This window comes from Aquarana catesbeiana, linkage group LG08, assembly GCF_042186555.1.
Source record: "Aquarana catesbeiana isolate 2022-GZ linkage group LG08, ASM4218655v1, whole genome shotgun sequence".
Taxonomy (NCBI): Eukaryota; Metazoa; Chordata; class Amphibia; order Anura; family Ranidae; genus Aquarana; species Aquarana catesbeiana.
The window spans coordinates 109,292,737-109,315,720 of NC_133331.1; the positions used below are offsets into that span (position 1 = coordinate 109,292,737).

General features: G+C 40.2%; 1 protein-coding gene across 33 annotated transcripts in view; it reads left to right on the top strand.

Annotated features, from left to right (window-relative positions):
• Nucleotides 1–22,984, top strand: part of ANK3 (ankyrin 3) — a 902,861-nt gene that overhangs the window by 563,688 nt on the left and 316,189 nt on the right. Inside the window, exon 1 of one of the 33 annotated variants that reach the window (XM_073596284.1) lies at nucleotides 14,180–14,218. The exons of the other annotated variants lie outside the window; for them this stretch is intronic. Within the exon in view, the coding sequence (XP_073452385.1) occupies nucleotides 14,195–14,218 (24 nt within the window). The 5' untranslated portion in view covers nucleotides 14,180–14,194. Of the gene's footprint in view, nucleotides 1–14,179; nucleotides 14,219–22,984 lie in introns of those variants that run through there. 33 annotated transcript variants of the gene reach the window in all.

Sequence of the window (22,984 nt, forward strand, 5' to 3'; positions counted from 1 at the left end):
CACAGGAAAATGCAGTTCTCACTCTACAGACAGATGTCAAGCTAATTAACCAGTGCAGTACCATGCCACATGCCTCATGTTTGAAAACAAACAGAAATTGCTGACAAAGGGATGTGAAGATGAAGATTTACTATAGGCTGTGCATAGAGGGCAACAAATGACAGCATGAAACTACATGATCAATATACATCCTATGCAGGTGAAAAAACACAAGGTGCAGGTAGAAAGGTTTATAATGCCTTTAAGCAAAACCTTCCTAAGCGTTTATTGACTAAGCACAGGGAATCTAGCCCTGTAAATGCAGAAGAAACTTTGGTAAATGTTTCTTTGGTTTGTGTTTACAAGCTAAATTTAGACATGTTTACAAGCGTTCAGATGCATTCAGTGTATCTAATCTGACCCGGAACACCCAGAATTTTATTGTTTCTAAAGACAGCAAGTGGAAAATACTTAGTGTGAAAGTACACAAGTTCTATTTTGACCATATTTGTGTGTTTTTGGCCCCATTTACACATTTGGCCTCTTGACTTTCCATAGAAGCACCTGTAGATGCATGATGATGCGCTTTTGCAAGTTTTTTAGTGCATTTTTTTGCCTGAAGAACTCCTCCTTTACAAATGCTCTCCTCCCTATGCCCAACACAGAAAACAAAAGCCTGAAGGCCTAATACATGTGCAAAAATGCTTGTAAAACACATGGAAAAATGTGTTACAAAATCATTGGGAATACGCTCTGCTCTGGTGTGAATGCAAGCTCAGAGATAGCGGCACCTAATAAGAATATTGAAACTTTAAAGTATATTTAAAGCTAAAACTTTTTTTTGGTTTGTTTTTGATGGACAAGGGAAGGGTATTTAACCCTGCTGGTTACTTTTGTTGTCAGTTTCCCCATATGGGAAATTCACCTTTGTGTTTTTCCAAGTTACCTTTGTTACCGGGACTAAGAGTGGGAGAAAGCAAACCTTTTCCAATACGGACACTTGTTGCGGTGACAACTAAGAGAGGATTTCTTTTACTTTGAAGTGATTTCCAGAAAGTGAAAGGAATCTCCCCAATGTAACTCGAACAGCAAAAAAAAAAAGTTTGCCCTACTACCCTATTCAAAACTAAAAATTGTTTTTTAGATTTGGATTATACTGTGCAGGGTTTTCCTGGCTAGAATACAATTTTAAAAAGACCCTGTGTCTTTTTCATAGGCAGGTCATAGAGTAGGTAAGTGTGGTGTGTTGCTTGTTTCTCTGATCTCCAAATCCTATATTCTCCTATATTCTTCCTATAGTCCTTCATCCTGCTTCTTGGGTGGCAGAAATGATCTATAACATCTGTATAATTCCAACAAAAAGTTTGGAGAGATTACAGACCAGGATGTCACTGCCGGAGGCACTGTACAATGTCATGGTGAGAGAAGTAATCTCTGTCATGTGCACTTGTATTTTTTTGGGATTAACACCTATTCTGTTAATTATGTGTCCAGATTACAAAAAATTATATGGAGGAACTAACTGTGGTATGTTCTTTCTAGCAACCAATTACCTTCATACTTTCATTGTTCAGTGTTAGCTAGGAAATATGAGTAAGAAGCTGATTGGTTGTTATAGTCAATGTAATCTGAACCACAAAGCCATCTGTGTTTTCTCTACTACATCTGTGATGAATGGCACCTCAGTGATAAATCCAGACAATCCATAATCAGGGTTCAGTGTGATATTCTACCAAGTAAGAATATTATTCAGTTTCATTAATCTTACTAGGTATATCCAGATTAGCATTTCAGAAGATTATTGTACATGCTAATAGTGTACTTAGCTAATCCAATAAAGATATTAGACAGACATTAATTTTACTATCTTTTATGGGATTTAATATGAATGAATTATGGAAAAAAGGATTTGCTAAAACTTTGCATGTAAAGTAGTCTTTAAATCAATAGTCAACGTTCTTAGGAATTTAAGGGAAAAAAACGTATTCTTCATATGGCTTCTATAAATATAGGTTTCAATAGGTTTTATATATATATATATATATATATATATATATATATATATATATATACTACCCCTGATATGACACTGCGCTTACATTGTGGCAGGCCCGAGCACGTCTATGTCAGCATCTTTGCCATAGACCAAAGGGTGATCCCATGTGCGAGTCCAACTAAACCATGCCCAAACCCATCACTTTAAATGGGCCAGGGCATAGTACGCTAAACTGTGCCTGAGCACAGTACAGAGGGATCACACTAGTCAAACTAGCTGGACTTTGAGGGGCATGGTACGAGTCGCTTACCTCATTCAGAACTTTCCATAGGGTGCCCACAACCTGGCTGGTCCTTACATTTTCTCATTAAGGAGGGGGATACTGTCTCACACATGCTCTGCTTCAGTCCATAAGGCAAGTTGTAATATAAATGGCAACAGGTGCCAGTACTGCAGAGGACTGGCAGATGTCTTCTTGTACGTTCTTTCTGGGAAATGTCTCCTCTTCTGTGGCCATCTTAAATATAGCTATGGGAAACAGCTGGTATGGCACACAGAGCGCAGACCCCTAAGGTTTAGTTGTTGTACCTATGAATTTAATCATCCAGACTTCAATATTATTTTACAGATAATAAGTGTAAACTGAATGTATTACCCAGCTGGTATAATGGTGTGGCAGGTGACTAAAGAATAAGGAATGTAGTAGTAGATATCTTCTAACACATGTTCCCAGTCTGTGATACATGTTTTGGATATAAAATTTGTATACAAACTTTATGAACTGCCAACTCACCATGAAGGACTTTTCCTTTGCGAAATAGATTAATCACATCGTGTTTAAAATGCTATCAAATAAACTTTACGAAAAACAGATCGAGTAAGTGTTTTTAGTTGTAAAGCTTAAGCTTGAAAGGATATAGGAATAATATTTAAATACTGGGTATACTGTAAATAATTGTGCACATATCAATGAAATGTTTGAATGAACCACATCTGGAGTTACTTGGTGGAAACAGCATGTGTAAAAGATGCATTTTTTTAAAAATTTTGTCTTTATAGATTAGGCAAACAGATAAATAAAGGTATCTTAACAAAACTGAAAAATGCTTTTGGATAACACACTATGTGTAACATTCTCTATCCAGTAAGATTTTATAAGTAAAGGCACAGCTGTTTCTGGTTTAGAGACTCTATGTGAGTTTTTATTGCAGAGGAGAGTAAAGGGAGGCCACTTTATTCTCTCCAAGTTCCGTTAAGGCCCCGTAACAGTTGTGGAATAACAATGAGAAAGATAAAAAGTTTGCTTTTGGCCTAAAAAGTTGTACAGCTGATTTATTCCCATTGCAGTCGTTCCTTTAGTACATTTTTACAATAATTAAATTTATTTAATTTGCTTATATAGCCTGTTGTATAATAGTACCTGTACAACGTTCTTGGAGTCTTTGCTGCATCCGTGGCTTTACATGGCTATCATCCTTGGGTTAATTTCTCCCAGCAGACTGACTTATGTCTAACAGAACTGATAAGCAAAATGACAAAAGCCTGTTCTGAGCCCTTCCAAGCAAGTGTCGGGAAGTAGCCAGCTGATTCTGCTGCTATTTTTGGTATTCTACATATCATGGTTACATATACAGAGAATGATTGGAGCTTACAAATATGGTAAGCCAGCCAGGAATTCCTATGCAGTGTGATGAGAGTAGTGGTTGAGTGTTGTGGAGTGTATAGTTGAAACTCTGGGACGTCACCTGCAATTGAAGCCTGAGCCTTTTCGGAATTACGTGTTCTGTTTTTTTTTTTTTTTTTCCCTTCTGGGATGCAGAGTCTACGCTATTAATCTATCATATTATCAAGTTTCATTGTAAGCCAGAGAAAATGGCGGTGGAAGAAGGAGAGAGCATTTTTGATCAAGTAAGGTTGCTTCCACTTTTTCCATAGATTTCTGTCTGAGCAGCGCAATGGCTTGTATGAATTCCTTTATTTTTAACTTAACTCGTCAGCAAGGAACAGATGTAAATGTTTACACGCAACTGCACAGGACTCTGGAATTTGCCCTTGCCTTCAGGTTAAATGTGATCACTGAGTACACATTTGAATGTACTCATTTACTCTCGATAGATGAGACAGACATATTATGAACCTTTATTTTAAATGTACAAACTAAATGTTAATATTGTATTAACTGATTGCTAATGCCATGCCTTGATTTTCTCAGCGTTTGAAGGTTTTTGTATCAGAGATTGATTTCTTTGTTGTATTCCAGCAATAGGAAAAGCTGTAGTAAGATTTTTTATTAAGATAATTAGGTAATTTTGCAAGCCATTTTATTATGCTAATGTTTAGGCAAAGCAAGTTGAATTATAATTTCTAACCTTTTTGTGTAGTATTTATGATATAGTCGATTGATTTAATTTTTTTTTTTTATTGGTTGTATGCAGAGAAGTTTTTTTTTCTGTATACTTGTGTTATATACGTGAAGGTGTATACAAATGAATGTGTCATTGTGGCCTCTAGGTGACATTCACTATGCAAGTGACAACAGCTAAAGCATTCCTTATCCATTTCAAATCATGATCTTGATCTGTAATGTGCCTAGGAATCCGACCATATCAAAATGTAGTCACATCTGTGGTACCAAATACATATAGATAATAGTATTAATAATGAAACTGATATGACCAGATTTCGAATTTCAAATAGCTGCAGTCACACCACATGGACTTATAATTGTGTATAAACTGCCTGAGGGTTCTTCTAGCTGTCAGTACCTAATGCCTAATGTTGGCATCCTGCAACCTGTCAGGAGTAGAGTGGGATCTCTTGTATCCAGGTACTATCAGAAACAGTTACTTATTATGGAGAACTAGCATTTTATTGTGTAGTCACTGCTTAACAAACAGGCCTGCATTGTGACCGTAGATCACACAGATGCATGTCTTTACAAACCTTCAAGGGTACACGCACATTAATGTGTCGCTGCTGCTGCACATTTGCTGCTCCGTGACCTTGAGATCTCTTTAGATGGGGAGGGAGGTTGCATTTCACCTTGTGACTGCACACAGATTATATTTGCTATAACAAATTAAATATGTTTGCAGATGTGGGGTAGTGCGTCATTTCATGATGAACGTTCTGCATGGTGACCTGCATATGCAGGTTTTCCCTGATGTAAAGTATGTTCTTAATGACTGAGTCAAGGTGGACAATCTGTGGTCCTTCAGAAGAAGACCTTTTTAAAGTGGTTTGCTAAAGAGAGAGTTTTGTTTACTTTCACTCAGCATTTTACTGCAGTGGTTACCTAAGAATCCTTTTAGCCAAGCAGTCCTCTGTTATGATCAGCAGAAGATCAGATCCCCCGTTAAATCGAAACATTATGGAACAGATGTCACTTTTGTGACATCCTTGTCCATTCGGGATTTACCTCCAGCTTGAAACTGGCCCTACGTTAGGTCTATAGGCAGGCAGATGTAAAAGGACATGCATCTGTTTACATCCTTTTACCTCTACTCCATCACATTTAGATCCAAAAAAACAGACAGATGGATATCTATTTACATCCTCCCACTCATAGACTAACATTGACATTCCATTCAGATCCGCCTGAAAAATGGACAGACGGATCTGATCAGAATGCTCGTCTGAAAGTAGCCTTAAAATAGAACTATAGGCAAAATTTTTTTTTTCCATTTTGGATAGAGCAAGGGAGGGTTATAACACCTGTCAGATTTTTTTTTCGCTATCGGTGTCCTATTGCGTGGATTTCGCTTCATTTCCTGTCCCATAGCCAAACAGGAAATTAGAAGAAATTGCTGCAAATTAAGGGAATTCCTTGGGAGCCCCCAGGTCACCAGAACTAGTGTCCCGTAGGAGGGTTTGCCCTCTTACTTTTCTGGGGACAGCCCGAAATGTTGGATTTTTTTATACTTTCATTTTCAATGATAATGGTAAACAGGAGAAATAGAGAGGGTGAATCTCCTTAAAGTGATTGTAAGGGTTAGTTTTTTTGTTTTTTTTTAAATAACAAATATGTCATACGTACCTCCAATGTGCAGCTCGTTTTGCACAGAGTGGCCCCAAACTTCGTCTTCTGGCATCCCCTGGCGGCTCTCGCAGCTCCTCCCCACATCAGATAACCCCCTAGGAGAAGCGCTCTCCCGGGGGGTTACCTTGCGGGCGCGCTCCTGAGTCCATCATTTGGCGGCCATAGCCGCCGAATGTATGACTCAGCTCCGCCCCCCAGCACCCGCGTCATTGGATTTGATTGACAGCAGTGGGAGCCAGTGCCTGTGCTGCTATCAATCTATCCAATCAAGAGCCGAGAACCCCGGCCAGAGAGACAGCGCGTCCCCGTCGGATCAAGTTCCAGGGCTCAGGTAAGTAAAACGGGGGGGGGGGGGGCTGGGGGGCCGCTCACTGGCAGGTGCTTTTTCACCTTAATGCATAGGATGCATTAAGGTTGAAAAAACACGAGGGTTTACAACCCGTTAAATGGAGGCACAGACAGCAATAAAAACATGACCGTCATTCTAATCCCTCTCCACTCTATCCAAAACATAAAAAGAAATTTCCTTTAGTTATACTTTAAAGTGAACCTTTTTATTTCCTGTGCATGTAGTGGCAGTTTTCTAACATACATCTCTTCCCAAAACATGCAGCTGAAACAGACTGAAGCTACAATGTAAAATGTTGTATTATATTCAATCGTAATAAAGTATCTAATATAATTTATTCTAAATATTGCTGTTACTTATATGCAGATTTTGACTATTCAAAAATAAAATAAGCTTTGCTTTCACATACACGTTAACTTATGATGGAAAGAATGAAGAAGGGATAGAACTGCTGTCATGTTTTTTTTTCTGTTTGTCTCTATGCTGGGGAGATTGACCCTCTCTATTTGTCCTGGTGACCATTGTCCCAAGACAGAAAGTGAGTGAAAATCAAATTTTAGTGCTGTCTTAAACTCATAAAGAGGAGGAGGAGGTTGTCTTTGGGAAATAGACATATGAGTGCTGCCAGCTTTGCTGCAGAGGTTGAAGGGGTGGGGGGTCAGCTTGTCAGTGCTCAGACAATACGCTGCACACTGCATCAAATTATTCTACATGGCTGTCGTCCCAGAAGGAAGCCTCTTCTAAAGATGATGCACAAGAAAGCCAGCAAACAGATTGCTGAAGACAAGCAGACTAAGGACGTAGATTTCTGGAACCATGTCCTGTGGTCTGATTAGACCAAGATAAACGTATTTGGTTCAGATGGCGTCAGGCGTGTGTGACGGCAACCAGGCGAGGAGTACAAAGACAAGTGTGTCTTGCCTACAGTCATGCATGGTGGTGGGAGTGTCATGGTCTGGGGCTGCATGAGTGCTGCCAGCACTGGGAAGCTACAGTTCATTGAGGGAACCATGAATTACAACATGTACTGTGACATACTGAAGCAGAGCATGATCACCTCCTTCCTGAGACTGGGCCTCAGGGCAGTATTCCAACATGATAACGACCCCAAACACACCTCCAAGATGACCACTGCCTTGCTAAAGAAGATCAGGGTAAAGGTGATGGACTGGCCAAGCATGTCTCCAGAGCTAAACCTTATTGAGCACCTGTGGGGCATCCTCAGACGGACGGTGGAGGAGAGCAAGGTCTCTAACATCCACCAGCTCCATGATGTCATGGAGGAGTGGAAGAGGACTCCAGTGGCAACCTATGAAACCCTGGTGCACTTCCATGCCAAAGAGGGTTAAGAGAGTGCTGGAAAATAATGGTGGCTGCCCAAAATATTGACACTTTGGGCCCAATTTGGACATTTTCACTTAGGGGTGTACTCACTTTTGTTGCCAGCGGTTTAGACATTAATGGCTGTGTGAGTTATTTTGAGGGAACAGCAAATTTACACTGTTATACAAGCTATACACTCACTACTTTACATTGTATCAAAATGTAATTTCTTCAGTGTTGTCACATGAAAAGATAGAATAAATATTTACAAAAATGTGAGGGGGGTACTCACTTTTGAGAGATACTGTAAGTGCACTCTCCTGCTTGCATGCTTGGGCTAAAGACAGATTGATTCCAGGAAGTAAATGCTACATAAATCATTTGCCCTTACTCAAGATGGCCATGGCCAGAAATGCTAGGGCAGGGATATGCAATTAGCGGACCTCCAGCTGTTGCAGAACTACAAGTCCCATGAGGCATAGCAAGACTCTGACAGCCAAAGAATGACACCCAGAGGCAGAGGCATGATGGGACTTGTAGTTTTGCAACAGCTGGAGGTCCGCTAATTGCATATCCCTGTGCTAGGGGGTTGTTTTCCAAAGTGATTTCTCAATAAAATAAAGCATAGAGACATAGATAAATGGGGGAGTTTACTTTAAATATTAAAAATGAATGAAATAGTGTTTTTGGTTTGTGATGCTCAGATGCATTGAAGATCTGCTTTAAGAACAAGAGGTGAGGGTTAGTTGTCTGATGGGGACAAATGTTCTGGTGACGACTGTCTAAGATGGGAAATCTCCTCCCTTTGTAGAGATTTCCTCTCACTTCCAGTTACATCTTTGTGGCAGGAAGTACATGGAAATCTTCCTTACGGGGCACAGAAAGGAAAAAATGGACTGGCAGTGCTTTTAACCCTACCCTAATGTATCTAAAATAATTAACAACTGAGCCATCATTTATATGTCTACTTATTTCCTCTGACTGCTGATGTGCAAATAACAGTGACAGAAAAGTGACACATGTCCTCTCCAGCCACTGGATAGAAGTAATGACTTTGTACACATCTTAATACCTTGTGAAAATCCAGGTCCAGTGCCCCTCTACAACTACTATTGTCCAGTCTGTAGCAACTATACATCGTACATATGCCATGATATGACTTAGGATTCATGATATGACTAAGTGCTATACGGTATGCCCATGCAGAGCCATGTTTACCCGCACAGGGATGCACAGGTGTTCCGTGCAGGCAGTCTCATTGATGTCTATTGGGACACAGCGGCTGCACAGACACAATGGGGTTTATTTACTAAAGTTGGAAAGCTGGAGAGCGCAAAATCAGGCTCACTTCTGCACAGAAACCAATCAGCTTCTAACCTCAGCTTACTCAATATTTTTTTTTTTGTTAAATAACAAACGTGTCATACTTACCTGCTATGTGTAGTGGCTTTGCACAGAGCAGCCCAGATCCTACTCTTCTCAGGTCCCTCGTTGGCGCTCTTGGCCTCTCCCTTCTGCCGATTTCCCCCACAGCAAGCAGCTTGCTATGGGGGCACCCCAGCCGAGCTGCTGCATGGTGTGTCCATTCAGACAAGGGTTTGTGGCTCTGCCCCACCCCCTCTCTGCTCATTGGCTTACTGACTTTGATTGACAGCAGCGGAAGCCAATGGCGCCCACTGTGTGTCTCAGCCAATCAGGAGGGAGAGTCATGAACAGCTGAGTCTCTCATCCAACATTGCTGGATCAAGATGGGGCTCAGGTAAGTTTTAGGGGGGCTGCTGCCCACAGAAGGTTTTTTTATACTAATTCATGGCATGCATTAAGATAAAGAACCTTCTGCCTTTAGAACCACTTTAAGTTTTGGTAATAAAACGTAGAAGCTGATTAGTTTCTATGCAGAAATTAGCCTGATTTTGCACTCTCCAGCTTTAGTAAATAAAACCCAATTTGACATCCGTATGGGTGCAGGTGTGTGTCCCCGAACTCACCCTGTCTGTGTTTGGGGACACGCACTCACATCCACACGAATGTCATATTGCCCCTGCAGCTACTGTGTCCCAATTGACATCAATGAGACTGCCTGCATGGGGACGCATGGAACACCGTGCCTGCATACAATATCATATAGAGGTCCTAGATGACTATAGTTATGATGAATGTGTATAGTTGCCTGCTCTTCCTGATTTTCAGAGATAGGCCTCTTTCACACGGACGATCCGTATGTCCGTTTTTCATCCTTCCGTTTTCGGATGAAAAACGGACATACATTCATCCCTATGGAGCGTCGGATGTCAGCGGTGACATGTCCACTGACATCCGACCCGCTCCGATCCGAAAAGTGTAACGGAGGAAAAACCTACTTTTCCATCCGTTTTCGGATCGGATTGGGTGACGACGGACACTACGGTCCGTCATCATCCGATCCCCCCATAGGGGAGAGCGGCGCTCTGACAGGTCCGTCGCTGCACAGCGTGCAGCGATGCACCTGTCATCTTCCTGCTTAGTGGGGATCGGCGGAGCGATCCCCGCTGAGCCAGCGGATGTTCACGGGGCGGATCATCACTGATCCGCCCCGTGAGAAAGAGGCCATAGTCTTTTTTGCTATCAGCTTTTCCCTGGATGTACGTTTTCCTGGAAATGTCCATTTTGAGTTTTGTCTTGCTTTGCAATAAAAATACTATTTTCCTAAATGTGGCTACACATGCCATTTTGATCTTTTGCCACTGAGAAGAATCCACTAGATGGTAATCTCCTAAAGTTTATAGGATTGATTGCAACTCACAACTAGTGCATGCTATGCTGTATATGTAGCTTACTCCATAGGGAGCTTTGTAGTAGCTCAATTGTGCCACTAGAATCACTAGCAGTAGCAAATGTTCACTAAACAGATCCAACAAATAGCTCCTTATGAAGTAAGCTACCTATATAGCATAGCATGCACGAGTTTGAAGTTGCGATCAGTCCCGTATGATGGCACATGCCTATCCATGTCTAAACATGTGTAATTAACTGCTGCAGAATGTCACTGCATGGTAATTGTGTAGCTTATTCTATAGGGAGCCATCACTTTAGCAATCAGCTGCTGCTCCTAGCAATGTAATGGCTAGAGATTTGTGTAGCACAGCTGAGTTCTGAGGATGTAAGATTTTTAATTTAGTCATTTGTCTTTTGGTTTGACTCGATTGACTTGTGTCCCTTTTTTTAACCTTACTAACTATGTAACTACAACTGCAGAGGCCTCGCTGTGAAGTATGTCAAAGGCTCTCGAGTTCTCTTGACCTCTGTGTATATGGCATTCTGTGTATTAAAGAGATAATGTGGGGTCCCAGTGTAGCATTTTGCTTCAGAGTTTAGAATAGTTCATCATGTATATGCATTGACTTTATTATCATTATTATTATTATATACCCTGGTTTTATCTATAAGGCAGTAAGTTATTTGAAACCTCTGTTAAAGTGGAGTTCCACCCACTTTTACAACTCTTCAGCATCCCTCACTAAACTGTGCACTGTAAATGAATTGGAAATTTTTTTAGTTTTTTTCTCAGCACCTACTGTATATCTGCTGTATTCATTTTTCACTTCCTCCTCCCTGGCCGTGGTTCATCGCATCATTTCCTGTTTGCAATGCCTTCTGGGAAGGGGCAGCAACTTCCTCTGACACTGCCGTTGCTATGGAAACCTGACCTGAAACCTATTACACTGCTTGTGCTGCACTGAGCATGTGCGAGATCTGCAAGGATGAGATCCTGGAAGAAATACAGTCTGGCTTCAGATGCCCACACTTAAGATGGCCACGGCCTGTTGTAAGTTTATAACATAACAAACTACTGCTATAAACTAACAAAACAGACCTTAGTTTACAGACTATCTTTACTAGAATACATTAAGCTTGTGTATTATAGGGGTATTTTTATTTAAAAAGTATAATTTTGGCCGGAACACCACTTTAAGCATTAATTACCAGCAGAGTTCTGCATCATTTCTTGTGTACACAAATGCCGATCGTACATATTTCATTTTTTAATTTTTTTATTTTTATTGTGAGTGATGTTTCTGATTCAATCGTTCTCTAATGTCATTCTTCTGATACAGAGTGGAAATAACAGTAAAAAAAAATGAATCACTATCTAAATGATATATGGTACATATCGTCTCTTGGGAATACCAGCAGTAATTGCATTATCACAATTTGATGACAGAAAAACTGGAATAGAAGCTGATCCACTGCTGTAGGATGTGGAAAGGAGACAATCTCCATACTTCCCCTCCACTCCTGTCATAACCTGGCCATACACAAAATTGTCCAATTCACTCTGAGTCAGCTGAAACAGACAGCTCTGAGCCAGCTGTGGGTGGCCCTGTCCATACCACCCCATTCAACAGAATTTGACTAAAAAATTAAAGGAACTGGGAATATTGTTGACCAAACAGTGACTACATCCTATCAGATGTAGCCATTGTTAAGATCGTACAATAGCCATCGGTGCAGATATCTTCATCCATGCTGTGATGGATAGTGGAGTTTATTCAGAAATCTAGCTGTGTATGATGATCTATGGGCCTGGTTGATGGTCAGGACGGGCAGTGTCTCTGGTAGAATGGAGTGTATTGATTTTACTGCCAGTCCTTGTGCTGTGCACATTGTTGAGATTAAATTACTGTAATCTGTTGAATGAACTGACAACCATTCCCCAATTTTTATTTTGGCATAGTTTGACAGTTCACATGGTGGGGCACAATGTGGGTAAGGGGGCTTATTTTGGCAAGGAATAGAGCTGGTTAGGAAGTAGTAGAGTAAGCTCTGGAGGAGGAAAAGGGACAAAAGTTGGCTCATGTGCGGGTTTTGAGACATCTGAGTTTTTTTTAATTAAGATCTGCTGTTATAATATTTGTTTGATAATTATCCCATCTAATTACAAATACGTTAAATTAAAACTCCAGAACTGTTCTTAGTTTTCAGATAATTTAGAATCACTGACAGGATTTTATTGCTGCCTGTATACCTATTGGTGGGATTTCTTTTCACTTCCCATTGAATAATTGATGTGAAGTATTAGGAGAATATTTGCAACAGGGACAAGCAATAATATTGTCAGAATGAGGAAAAGTTCAGAAACTCTGGCAGTTTTTTGTTGTGGTCTGTGTCCATGCTGAGATCCCTTACTTTCTGTTGTGTCATGTGGACAGAAAATAAATATTAAAAACATCTTTCCGATACAAATTTCAATCAAAGCTTCATAGAGGTTCCAAGTGTCCCCAAAAAAGTGTCTGGAATTTAATTTTAAATACTAAAGGGTCTTTTATATATGTATATATACATAACTCCCAACAGTCCCTGATTTCAAGGGACTGTCCCTGATTTGGATTAATGCCCCTCTGTCCCTCATTCCTCTTCATTTATCCCTCATTTTGATCTGATCTATATAGTTGTATATAAAATTCACTTTTTATCTATCAAAAAGTGTTTTCCAGTGCTAAACCTTTCATCTGATTTCTAAATTGTTGCATTTGTAAATTCCAAAAGTCAATATAAAGGAATAGTAGTGGTAAAAAAGCACTTGTGGGTTGAACCAATCTTGTTTTTTTGTACAATTCTCCTTTAAGGGGGCGTGGCAAGGGGTGTGTCCTATGCCTGCATACTTTTGCTGATGGGTGTCCCTCATTCCCATCTCAAAAAGTTGGGAGGTGTGTATATATATATATATATATATATATATATATATACCCTGTTTCCCCGAAAATAAGACCTAGCGTGATTGCCGGTGATGGCTGCAATATGAGCCCTACCTCCCAAATAAGCCCTAGTTAAAGTCCTTGTGGGTCTTATTTTCAGGGTAGGGCTTATTTTCGAGGAGACAGGGTAGGGCTTATTTGATATATATATATATATATATATATATATATATATATATATATATATATATATATTCACAAATTTATGAAGCAGATTTGCTCTCTAGATTCAACAGTATATTTTGACACACGAAGAGACTACAGCCCACTTCTAGATCTTTGCTGGCATTAGTGGTAAATACTAGCGTCTGCAACAATTAAAGGCTCTAAGTTGTTCTTACTCTGTGCAGAGCGTAAAAAAATGTTTGGTAACAGTTCAATTTAAATATAAAATTCACTGTTTGTGAGCAATAGTAAATAATTGAAATAATATATAACTGTGAGAAGTGCTTGGGTAACTACTTAAATTAAACTTTAATAGCTTGTAATAAATATATAATATATATAGCGTAATTATCAATAGCATATGGCCCAGCTCTTATAATTGGGGCTTTTCTCTGTAACCACAGTGGTTCTTAGCCACATAGAGTAGAAGTGAAATCATCAATCAGGCACCGCAATGGATTTAGGAGTGTGCTGACCCTGTGCAAGTGTGATTATACAACAATGGGATGGTATTTACTGTGTTGTCCGGGGAGTTTGTTAGCACTAGTTTGGGTCCCTTGTCTACCGATGGTTTTATCTGTGGCTTGTCAGCTTCAATGGGCTAAACTATGGAAAAGAACATCACTCTGTGGGTACTGTATCTTCCTTTTTTTTAAATATTGAGTATTGATAGAGTATGCCTTACATATGGGCTCTTCTGCATGCTTGATACGGATAGTGCATGCTATGGTAGAATTTTGATTCTGCTGAGCTGTATAGAGATAGGGATTTTGTATGTGTTTTTAAGATGCAGAGCTGTGCAGTGTTTTGGGGTTTAAAGGAACTTGGGAACAGTTGCATTTTCAGTCTAAATTTGTACTAATTTCTGAAAAATGAACTATTGCATTGCAGAAAAAATTCTTGAACTTGTTTTAAAGGGTTGGACCTCCTAGAAGTGACATTTTAGTTTTTGGTGAAACTGAGTTATATAAGGGAGCCCACTCAGCCCATAGAAGCTGACTCCACCAGATTCTAATTAAATAACATGGTGTGTTGACCCATTAAAGCACGTCTGCCCCATGTGAAGCTGGGCTGCAGGGAGCATACCAAAGGTCATACTGTAGAGTAGACCAAGTAATTCTGCCAAAGCAATTTAGTGTTTTTGGAGCCATTTAATTAAATGTGCTTTGTGTTTGGATAATTTAATATGGCCTCTCATCGTTTGAGTTTTGCATTACAGTTGCTGACAGACTAGATAAAAACAGGATAGTGTATGTAAAAAGCAGGGATGTGCGGTGAGGTCAGTGGCTGGTGAGGCACTGGCTAGTATCAGAGCCAGATACACACAGGTTATATACGCCCCAAACGCTAGAGCCAGAGCAATAATTCTAGCACTAGACCTCCTCTGTAACTCCAAACATGTAACCTGTAAAAAAATTTCAAGCGTCGCAGAGATTTTGAAGTACTGAAGTTTGGCGCCATTCCACAAGTGGGCGCAATTTTAAAGTGTGACATGTTAGGTATCTATTTACTTGGCATAACATCATCTTTCACATTATACAAAAAATTGGGCTGACTTAGTGTTTTATTTTTTTTATTCATGAAACTGTTTAAAAAAAAAAAAAACGCCTTTGAAAAATTTCTGCACAATACCATGTAACCTAAAAAGTTGCAACGACCACCATTTTATTCCCTAGAGTGTCTGCTAAAAATATATATATATATATAATGTTTGGGGGTTTTGAGTAATTTTCTAGCAAACAAATGATGATTTTTACATGTAGAAGAGAAGTGTCAGAATTGGCCTGGGTGGAAAGAGGTCAATTAACATAAGTAATATACAAATAATTATTATATATTGTTTTAAAGGTAATTTTTTATATTTTAAAAATCTGTACTCAAGCAGGTGGCTTAACGGACAAATTACTTCAAAACAGTAATTTTACAGTAAATAGATAAATAATAAATTATTATGTTATAACATATAGCATAATAATATATTATTTAGCTTGATTAAAACAGTACCTTTTCAGCAGCAGCAGATTCTCACTCTCCCTCTCATAACTGTTTGACAAAAACATTGGATTGTGGGTAAATCTTATACCCATAAACCCATGCTTTTTCTATCTAGTTAAGAGGGCTGGTCTGGAAGGCAGCATTTGTCTTTTAGACACATGCCCCCTTTTATGACACTTCAGTAAGAGGAGAGCCTCCACTGCAGCATTTTTATTGGACAGCTTGTTCCAATGGTGCTTTACCACTGGTCCAAAGCTCCAAGCTGTCCATTGAGCTCAGTGCCTCTGACAAGAAGTCAGAGGCACTGTGTGCTCATCCTCTCATTCTGCTGTGAACAGAGTGTGCCAGCTTGTATTTAACCACTTCAGCCCCGGAAGGATTTGCCTCCTTCCTGACCGGGCCATTTTTTGCAATACGACACTGCGTTGCTTTAACTGACAATTGTGTGGTCATGCGACACTGTACCCAAACAAAATTTATGTCCTCTTTTCCCCACAAATAGAGCTTTCTTTTGGTGGTATTTGATCAACTCTGCAGTTTTTATTTTTTGCGCTATAAATAAACACATACACTGTAGTTTATGCATAATCCGAAGGGGATACATGTATTTTTGCTGGATATTGCAGCTGAAAAGTGGCAGAAGGGGCGGGGAGGAGAGCCGCTCTCACACTGACAAGGAGGGAGGGGGAGAGAGAAGAGACTCTCACAGCAAAGAGTGGGATGACAGAGGCACGTAAACTGACCACGGTATCATGGCTTACCAGCCGTGATTGCGGTGGTCAGCACAGACAGGGGGACACAGGAACAGGGAGGGTCAACCAGGTATATTGCAACATAGGAAGGGACAAATTACATGGCACAAGCACTGTGCTATAGATCATGCTTTAAAGAAACAGGATCTTTTTTTATTTTTTTTTATTTTTTTTTAGGGTTACAACCAAAACAGGTGACATTGTTTATGGTGGTTGTAACTTCATCGGTGCTGTAAAAATTAGTCATATGCTTGAATGGCATTTCGCATGCACCAAATGTATATTGCAGTTGCCTGATATAAGTGGCAGATCAAGGAGTCAGGAACACTTCCCATGTCTTCTACTTCCCTCTTTACCTTAGAGTGGGATTAAACTTGTTGAACTTGGGGAGGAATCTGGTCCTTTTCAGCTGACCACCCATCACCCTCCCTACTGCCCCAATCGCGGCAATGATGGATCCTTTTGTTTTCAAAGTCTTCTGCTCATTGACATTCATTGTCTGCCTCTGGTCTTAGCTTCAATTTATTCACCATTCCAATCATTATGTCAATGTTATATCATTTAACTAGCTTGATATCAGTTTGCAGCCTTAGTTGGATTGTGCCAGCAGACACTGAATGTCATGATGTATATTAGGACTAATATGTGTGTCTGGCCAGCATCATCACACACCATGCTATTGCTGTGTTCTGGAATTTAAGCGATTAGCTATCAGAAGTTAATTCTACCAAATGGTATCCAGACTGCTATACAGGGTACGTCTAAAAAGGGGGACTGAAGTCAAGCTGTGGGCTAGAGCCATTGGGCTGACTCAGAACATTTGTTAGCCTGTGATTGTCACTAAACTGTAACTTGAGACGTTGCTCCTTGTATTGTTTGTTAAACTGCTAATAATAAAAACATTTTCAACCCTAAAAAGGGGGACTGTATTACTGGATTATCTAGTATCTGCAAATGCAGCCTGTCACTGAAGAAGTAGGAAGTTATCCTCCAGGGGTACCTACATGTAATGCTAGAATGTACGAGCTGCCAGCAACAGATACACAGCCCTTTCGTGGTCAAATATAATTTTAAATCTGTTAAAATAACATTTAAAAAAAAAAAAAACTTGTTATTAAAGCAATCTTAAAGGAAACATGTTCTGCGAGGAATATATAGGATGCCATTGCTGATGTCCTTCTTAAAATGCATAATTACGGGGTGTCTCCGATCTCAGTGATGCTACTCATCCAGAACAAGTATGGAGATCAGGAAATTCGGTTTGAATTCCCAATCGATCAGAATTCCTAATCTGCAGTCACTTCTAAAAGTAATTAACCCATCGGATCATCATGATAACCAGGGAACTAGCTTTTTTTTTAGAGAGGAGGTCATCAATGGCAACCTCCAAAATTCCATACGTATATCCTCTAAACTAGCCTTTCTCAACCTCTTTGCCTTTGAGGAACCGTTGAAAGCATAATTAAAATTTGGAGAAACCCTAAAATTATTTTCTCTTTTACAACTCACAGTACACTAGTGTGATCAGTTGTAGATATAGAAATAAATATGTAGATATAATAAACACTATTAAAATATAGAACAGAATTGTGTACTAAATATTTGAATGACAGTGACACAACAGACAGTGAATTTGCATTGGTGCGCAATGGCAACACTAATGCTAGTCTTAGATGGACCACTTTGTTTTGATCAGCCAGCAGGATCACACTCCTCCCCCTTTTTGATCAGCGAACGGGATCACACTCCTCCCCCTTTTTGATCAGCCAGCGGGATCACACTTCTCCCCCACAGTGGGACTCCTCCACTTTCAGAATATGCTGATCTGCAGCTACAGTTGGCTATTTGAGAAAACTTTTACAGCATTCCTTTTCCACAGAAGTTGGTCATTAGATTTACTAATGTCAAGCAGGAACGGCCATTCATTGATCAAAATTCGGCTGGTCCCTGCTGAACTGGCTGAATTTTGTATACATCTGTGGCCAGCTTAACTTTTCATTGGCAAAAAACTCGCATTTGTATTTGTGTTCGGTGCAAACATTTAACTTTGTGTTGGTGTTCAGAGCACAGTTTTACCTTTGCATTGGTGGTCAGGAAAAAAAATATCTCTGCAATTAGTGTTCAGGGCCATCAGGGTTTATCAGATAAGGCTGGCTGGGGCTGTGGATTTGTAAGAGAGGAGACTAGTTAAAGTGGTTATAAACCCTTACATATACCCAGTGAAGTGAACAGCCTCAGATGATACACAGAGATCAAACAATTCCTCCTACATAGGTTGTACTTGTTTATCTGCAGCCCTCTCTTCCCTACACCCCTTCAAAAGGGCATAGAAGTGTTAAAATCCTTTTTCATCTGTTAGTATCATAGGAGGGGGAGGGGGGAGAGAGCTGCAGTTACAGTGTGTGAGAGCTGTTTGGAGGAAAGGAACATGAAGAAACTTTTCATGTGCCCTGTTACCTCAATATTGTGCGTCTTCATTAAGTCTTATGCTGGCTATACACTATTAGAATTTTGTTCAAACATTTTCATTTTAAGGAAGTTGGTTAGTGGGATCAACATTCATTTCTTGACCACCGTGACAAGAAAATTCAAAGGAGCAGGATGGAATTTTTTTTTTTAAATGAACAAATTTCTAACAGTGAAAGTGGTTTTTGTTCAGAGAATTACATTTATTCCTAAATTGAATGTTAAAAGCAACTGAACATTTGAAGCTCTTTTGAATGACATTTGTACAGTCATTGAAAGTACAAATCATTTTTGTGGGGACGCTCATTCTAAAATCTAATAGTGTATAGCCAGCTTAAAGGGGTTGTAAAGGCAGAAGGTTTTTTTATCTTAATGCATTCAATGTATTAAGATAAAAAGCCTTCTGTGTGCAGCAGCCCCCCCCCCCATACTTACCTGAGGCCCCTCTCTGTCTCAGCCATCCAGATTCTCCTTCCTAATTGGCTGAGACACAGCAGCGGTGCCATTAGCCTCCACTGCTGTCAATGAAAGTCAGCTAGCCAATGAGTGGAGAGAGGGGGCGGGGCCGGGCCAGGGCTCCGTGTCTGAATGGACACAGGGAGCTATGACTCAGCTCGAGTGCCCCCATAGGAAGCTGCTTGCTGTGGAGTCACTGAACAGGAGGGAGGGGCCAGGATCACAGAAGAGGGACCCGAGAAAAGGAGGATCCGGGCTGCTCTGTGCAATTCCACTGCAACAGAGCAGGTAAGTATAACATGTTTAATATTTTTATAGGAAAAAAAATGAGACTTTACAATCGCTTTAAGTCTAATGGGTTAAAAAGAGAACTGTAGAGCACTGATTGCAAGGTCACCTAGCAAGCTAAGTGAATGTTCTTCTTGTCCTGTAGCCATAGATATTGCTGGTATGCCTTTATCATTAGTCACACTGCTATTGTATTTAATCAAAAAAAAAAAAAAAAAAGATACATGGTCATCTTTGCATTAGCTGCATGAACCCAGTAACCCTGCTTTCATTTGCTGTCTGCAGTGACTTCATGGATGGAACAACAACATTCAACAGCAAATGATCTCCCAACACACAGCTATCTTGCAATGTTCAATTCTCACTGTAATGTTTAATTACATAACAGGGAAAGGTGCCTTTAGATTTGGCAATTATTAGCAGAAAACATTGTTGTGGACCTTTATCACTGGTACACAGATAATCAACCCATGTGCAGACCACCCACCATCCTGCAGTCAAGATATCTGCTTGTATATTAGGCAAGGATAGGAGATGTAATTGTGGGAAAGTAGTGATGATACATCAAATAGTTGCTTTCATAATATAAGGTGCTTACCCACCCATAGGCAGCTTTCATTAATTATGCAAAAACGCATCTCAACCACTTCAACAGCAAGTGTAGACTAGGCCTAATTAGTATCTCGCTGCTGTTTCATTGTCCTTATCTGCAGGCTGTGGGTGAGGAGATGACATCACTGTATTTATTAAAGCGTAACTCCGCTTTGTTGAGAAAAAAAACATTCCCCACTGGTTGATTAATGTACATTGCAAGGATTATAACAAACTTTGTTGCAGATTCCTACCTTTTGTTATTCTGAAGAAATCCATGTGTGTTTCTCTGTGCCTCTGTACTGAGTGGGTCTAATGTTAGTGGTTTCATAATTAACTGTCAGGTGTGAAGCTACAGGGCACTAATGAAGAAATATGCTGGGTCTGCATCCCTTTAGACGGGTTCCTATTGAAAGTATATCTCAAAAAATGACATTTTTGTGGCAGGGGATGCCTGAAATCTGACTTGTATCTTAGGCAGACTTCTGGGAAAATTGGTGAGCCAATCACACAAGCAGGAAATTATGTTTCTAGGGAGTGGGCAGTACACACTCTGTGTACGGAAAACGCCAGGTAGCCATATTGCAAATTATTCTCAGAAAATTACATTGGCTGCAGATTAAAAAGTGAAGATAATTTTTAATAACATCCAGTTACAAAATGATTCGTGTCGCAACCATATGCGCTATATTATTTTTTATTTGTTTTTTTTCCCCCACGAAAGTGGAGTTACCCTTTAAAGAAGGACTTTACTTCCCTCCACATTTTTTGTCTCTCTGTTAGACAGCCCATAGATAAGTCAGCGGGTGAATGAAAAAAAAAACTGAATTCCCCCATCCACATCACTGATTCCCCCAATCCTCCCCACTAAACTATTATATTCTGACAGCGGGGAGGCTCCCCCACTGACAGATTACACTGATCAGCGCTGCCGGCTATAGCTTGTGGCATTGATCGAGTGTGAAAATCCGACAGGGCATTTGTACAGAAGTCAATCACCCTGTCCATACATGGATTGAAATTCTCCCGGTCCCTGCTGAACCGACTGAATTTCGATCAATGTATGACCGGCTTTACCTTGTACACTGGGTTGTCCTTAAAAAACATACACTTCCATCAAATCCAGCATTTTATGTAAGCCCCCTCAGTGCTCAGTGTGGTGGAGAGTGCCTGGTGCATATGCACTGTGATATAGGTTGCCACACAGCCTTCTGGGATGCATGAGGTGAGTGTCCTAGGAGGCTTTGGGTGGGAAGGGGGATGTTATTCCCACCTGTGTGAAAAAGATGAGGGTTGCATTCCATGAAAAAATATATTTACAAAAAAAATAGTATCTGTGATTTCATGAAAGGAGGGGAAAAAGTAACAATATTCTTTAAATAAGAAAATAAGAGTGAAGATCCTCTTTAACTGTGATAGAATAGTGACTTCACCCTTCGGGCTGTGCTGTTTCATAGAGGTGTATGATGCAGGATTAAAAAAATGAAAAAGTATTTTTATTCAGGTAAATCTAATGCCGCGTACATACGACTGGACTTTACGGCATACTTGCTCCGGCGGACCGGAGTCCGTCGGACAATTTGATCATGTGTGGGCTCCAGCAGACTTTTTTTCCCCAAAGGTTCGACGGACTCGAGTCCAGTCGAAAAGTCCGCTTGTCTGTATGCTAGACCGACGGACAAAAACCGACGCTAGGGCAGCTATTGGCTACTGGCTATGAACTTCTTTGTTTTAGTCCAGTCGTACGTCATCACGTCGGACTTTGGTTGATCGTGTGTAGGCAAGTCCGTTCATTCGGAAAGTCCGACGAAAAGTCCGTCGAAAAGTCCGCCGGACAAAGTCTGCCGTAAAGTCCGCTCGTGTGTACGCGGCATAAGGCTTCATTCACACTTTGTGTAGTGGAAATACGCGTTCCTCCTTTTATTTTTTTTTTCTGTGAGATCTTCGCGGGTCGCGCATAAGGTAGCCATTCGCTGGAATGGGCTGCTGTAGGTGCGACAAATGTGCCAGAGAAGTCTATGCACTTTTTCAGATGTGGAGTTTTCCATGCTCTTTCAATGAACCTTTTGGCGTGTTTTTAAAATAAGAGTCTGCTAACTGCGTTTGAGGGGGCTTTACAAGTTAATGGCACCCAAACTTGCACCATGCGCTTGCCATGGTTTTACCCATATCTGGAATCACAGGCAGAATTGTGTGATTCTGCCTACGATTCCAGATACCTGAAGTGTGAATGAGGTCTTAAGTATATTATATAAATATTTCATATCTACCTCTTGTCTCCAACAATAGTATGCTAGAGGTGTTATCTGATTTTATATGAACCACAGGGTGGAGATCCTTTTAACCATTGCCCTATTTGTCAACCTGGAAACAATGCATACTACTCATGTAAAGGAACAATGAGAGAATTGCAAAGAAAATGTATTGTTATAGAAAACGGAGGAAAAAGAAATGACGTATGCTTATTGTAATGTGCCATTTTTATATTTTCTATCACTCATTTTTTACCTCATTTTGATTTCTCTGTTTTCAATAGATAACCTGGGGAAGTGCTATAAAACATTAGCTACCTTGTAAAATTCTCTGTTATAAACATAGACTGAGGCTGCAATTTAAGTGAAAGGCATTGAGAAGTGTTTCTAGACAAAATATGATTTTGCTTCCTTATGCCATGTTTTTTTTGGACCTGCGTAGTACAGTACTGAAGATTTGTTGTATCTGGATGTGTGTCAGGTGCATGAAATGAATGGTACTTCAACTTGCTAATACATACATAGTGCAGCACTGCAGAGCAGGAAAGGCTAGAACTCCTGCCCCCCCCCCCTTTTTTTGTCCCTGTTGCAAATCTTT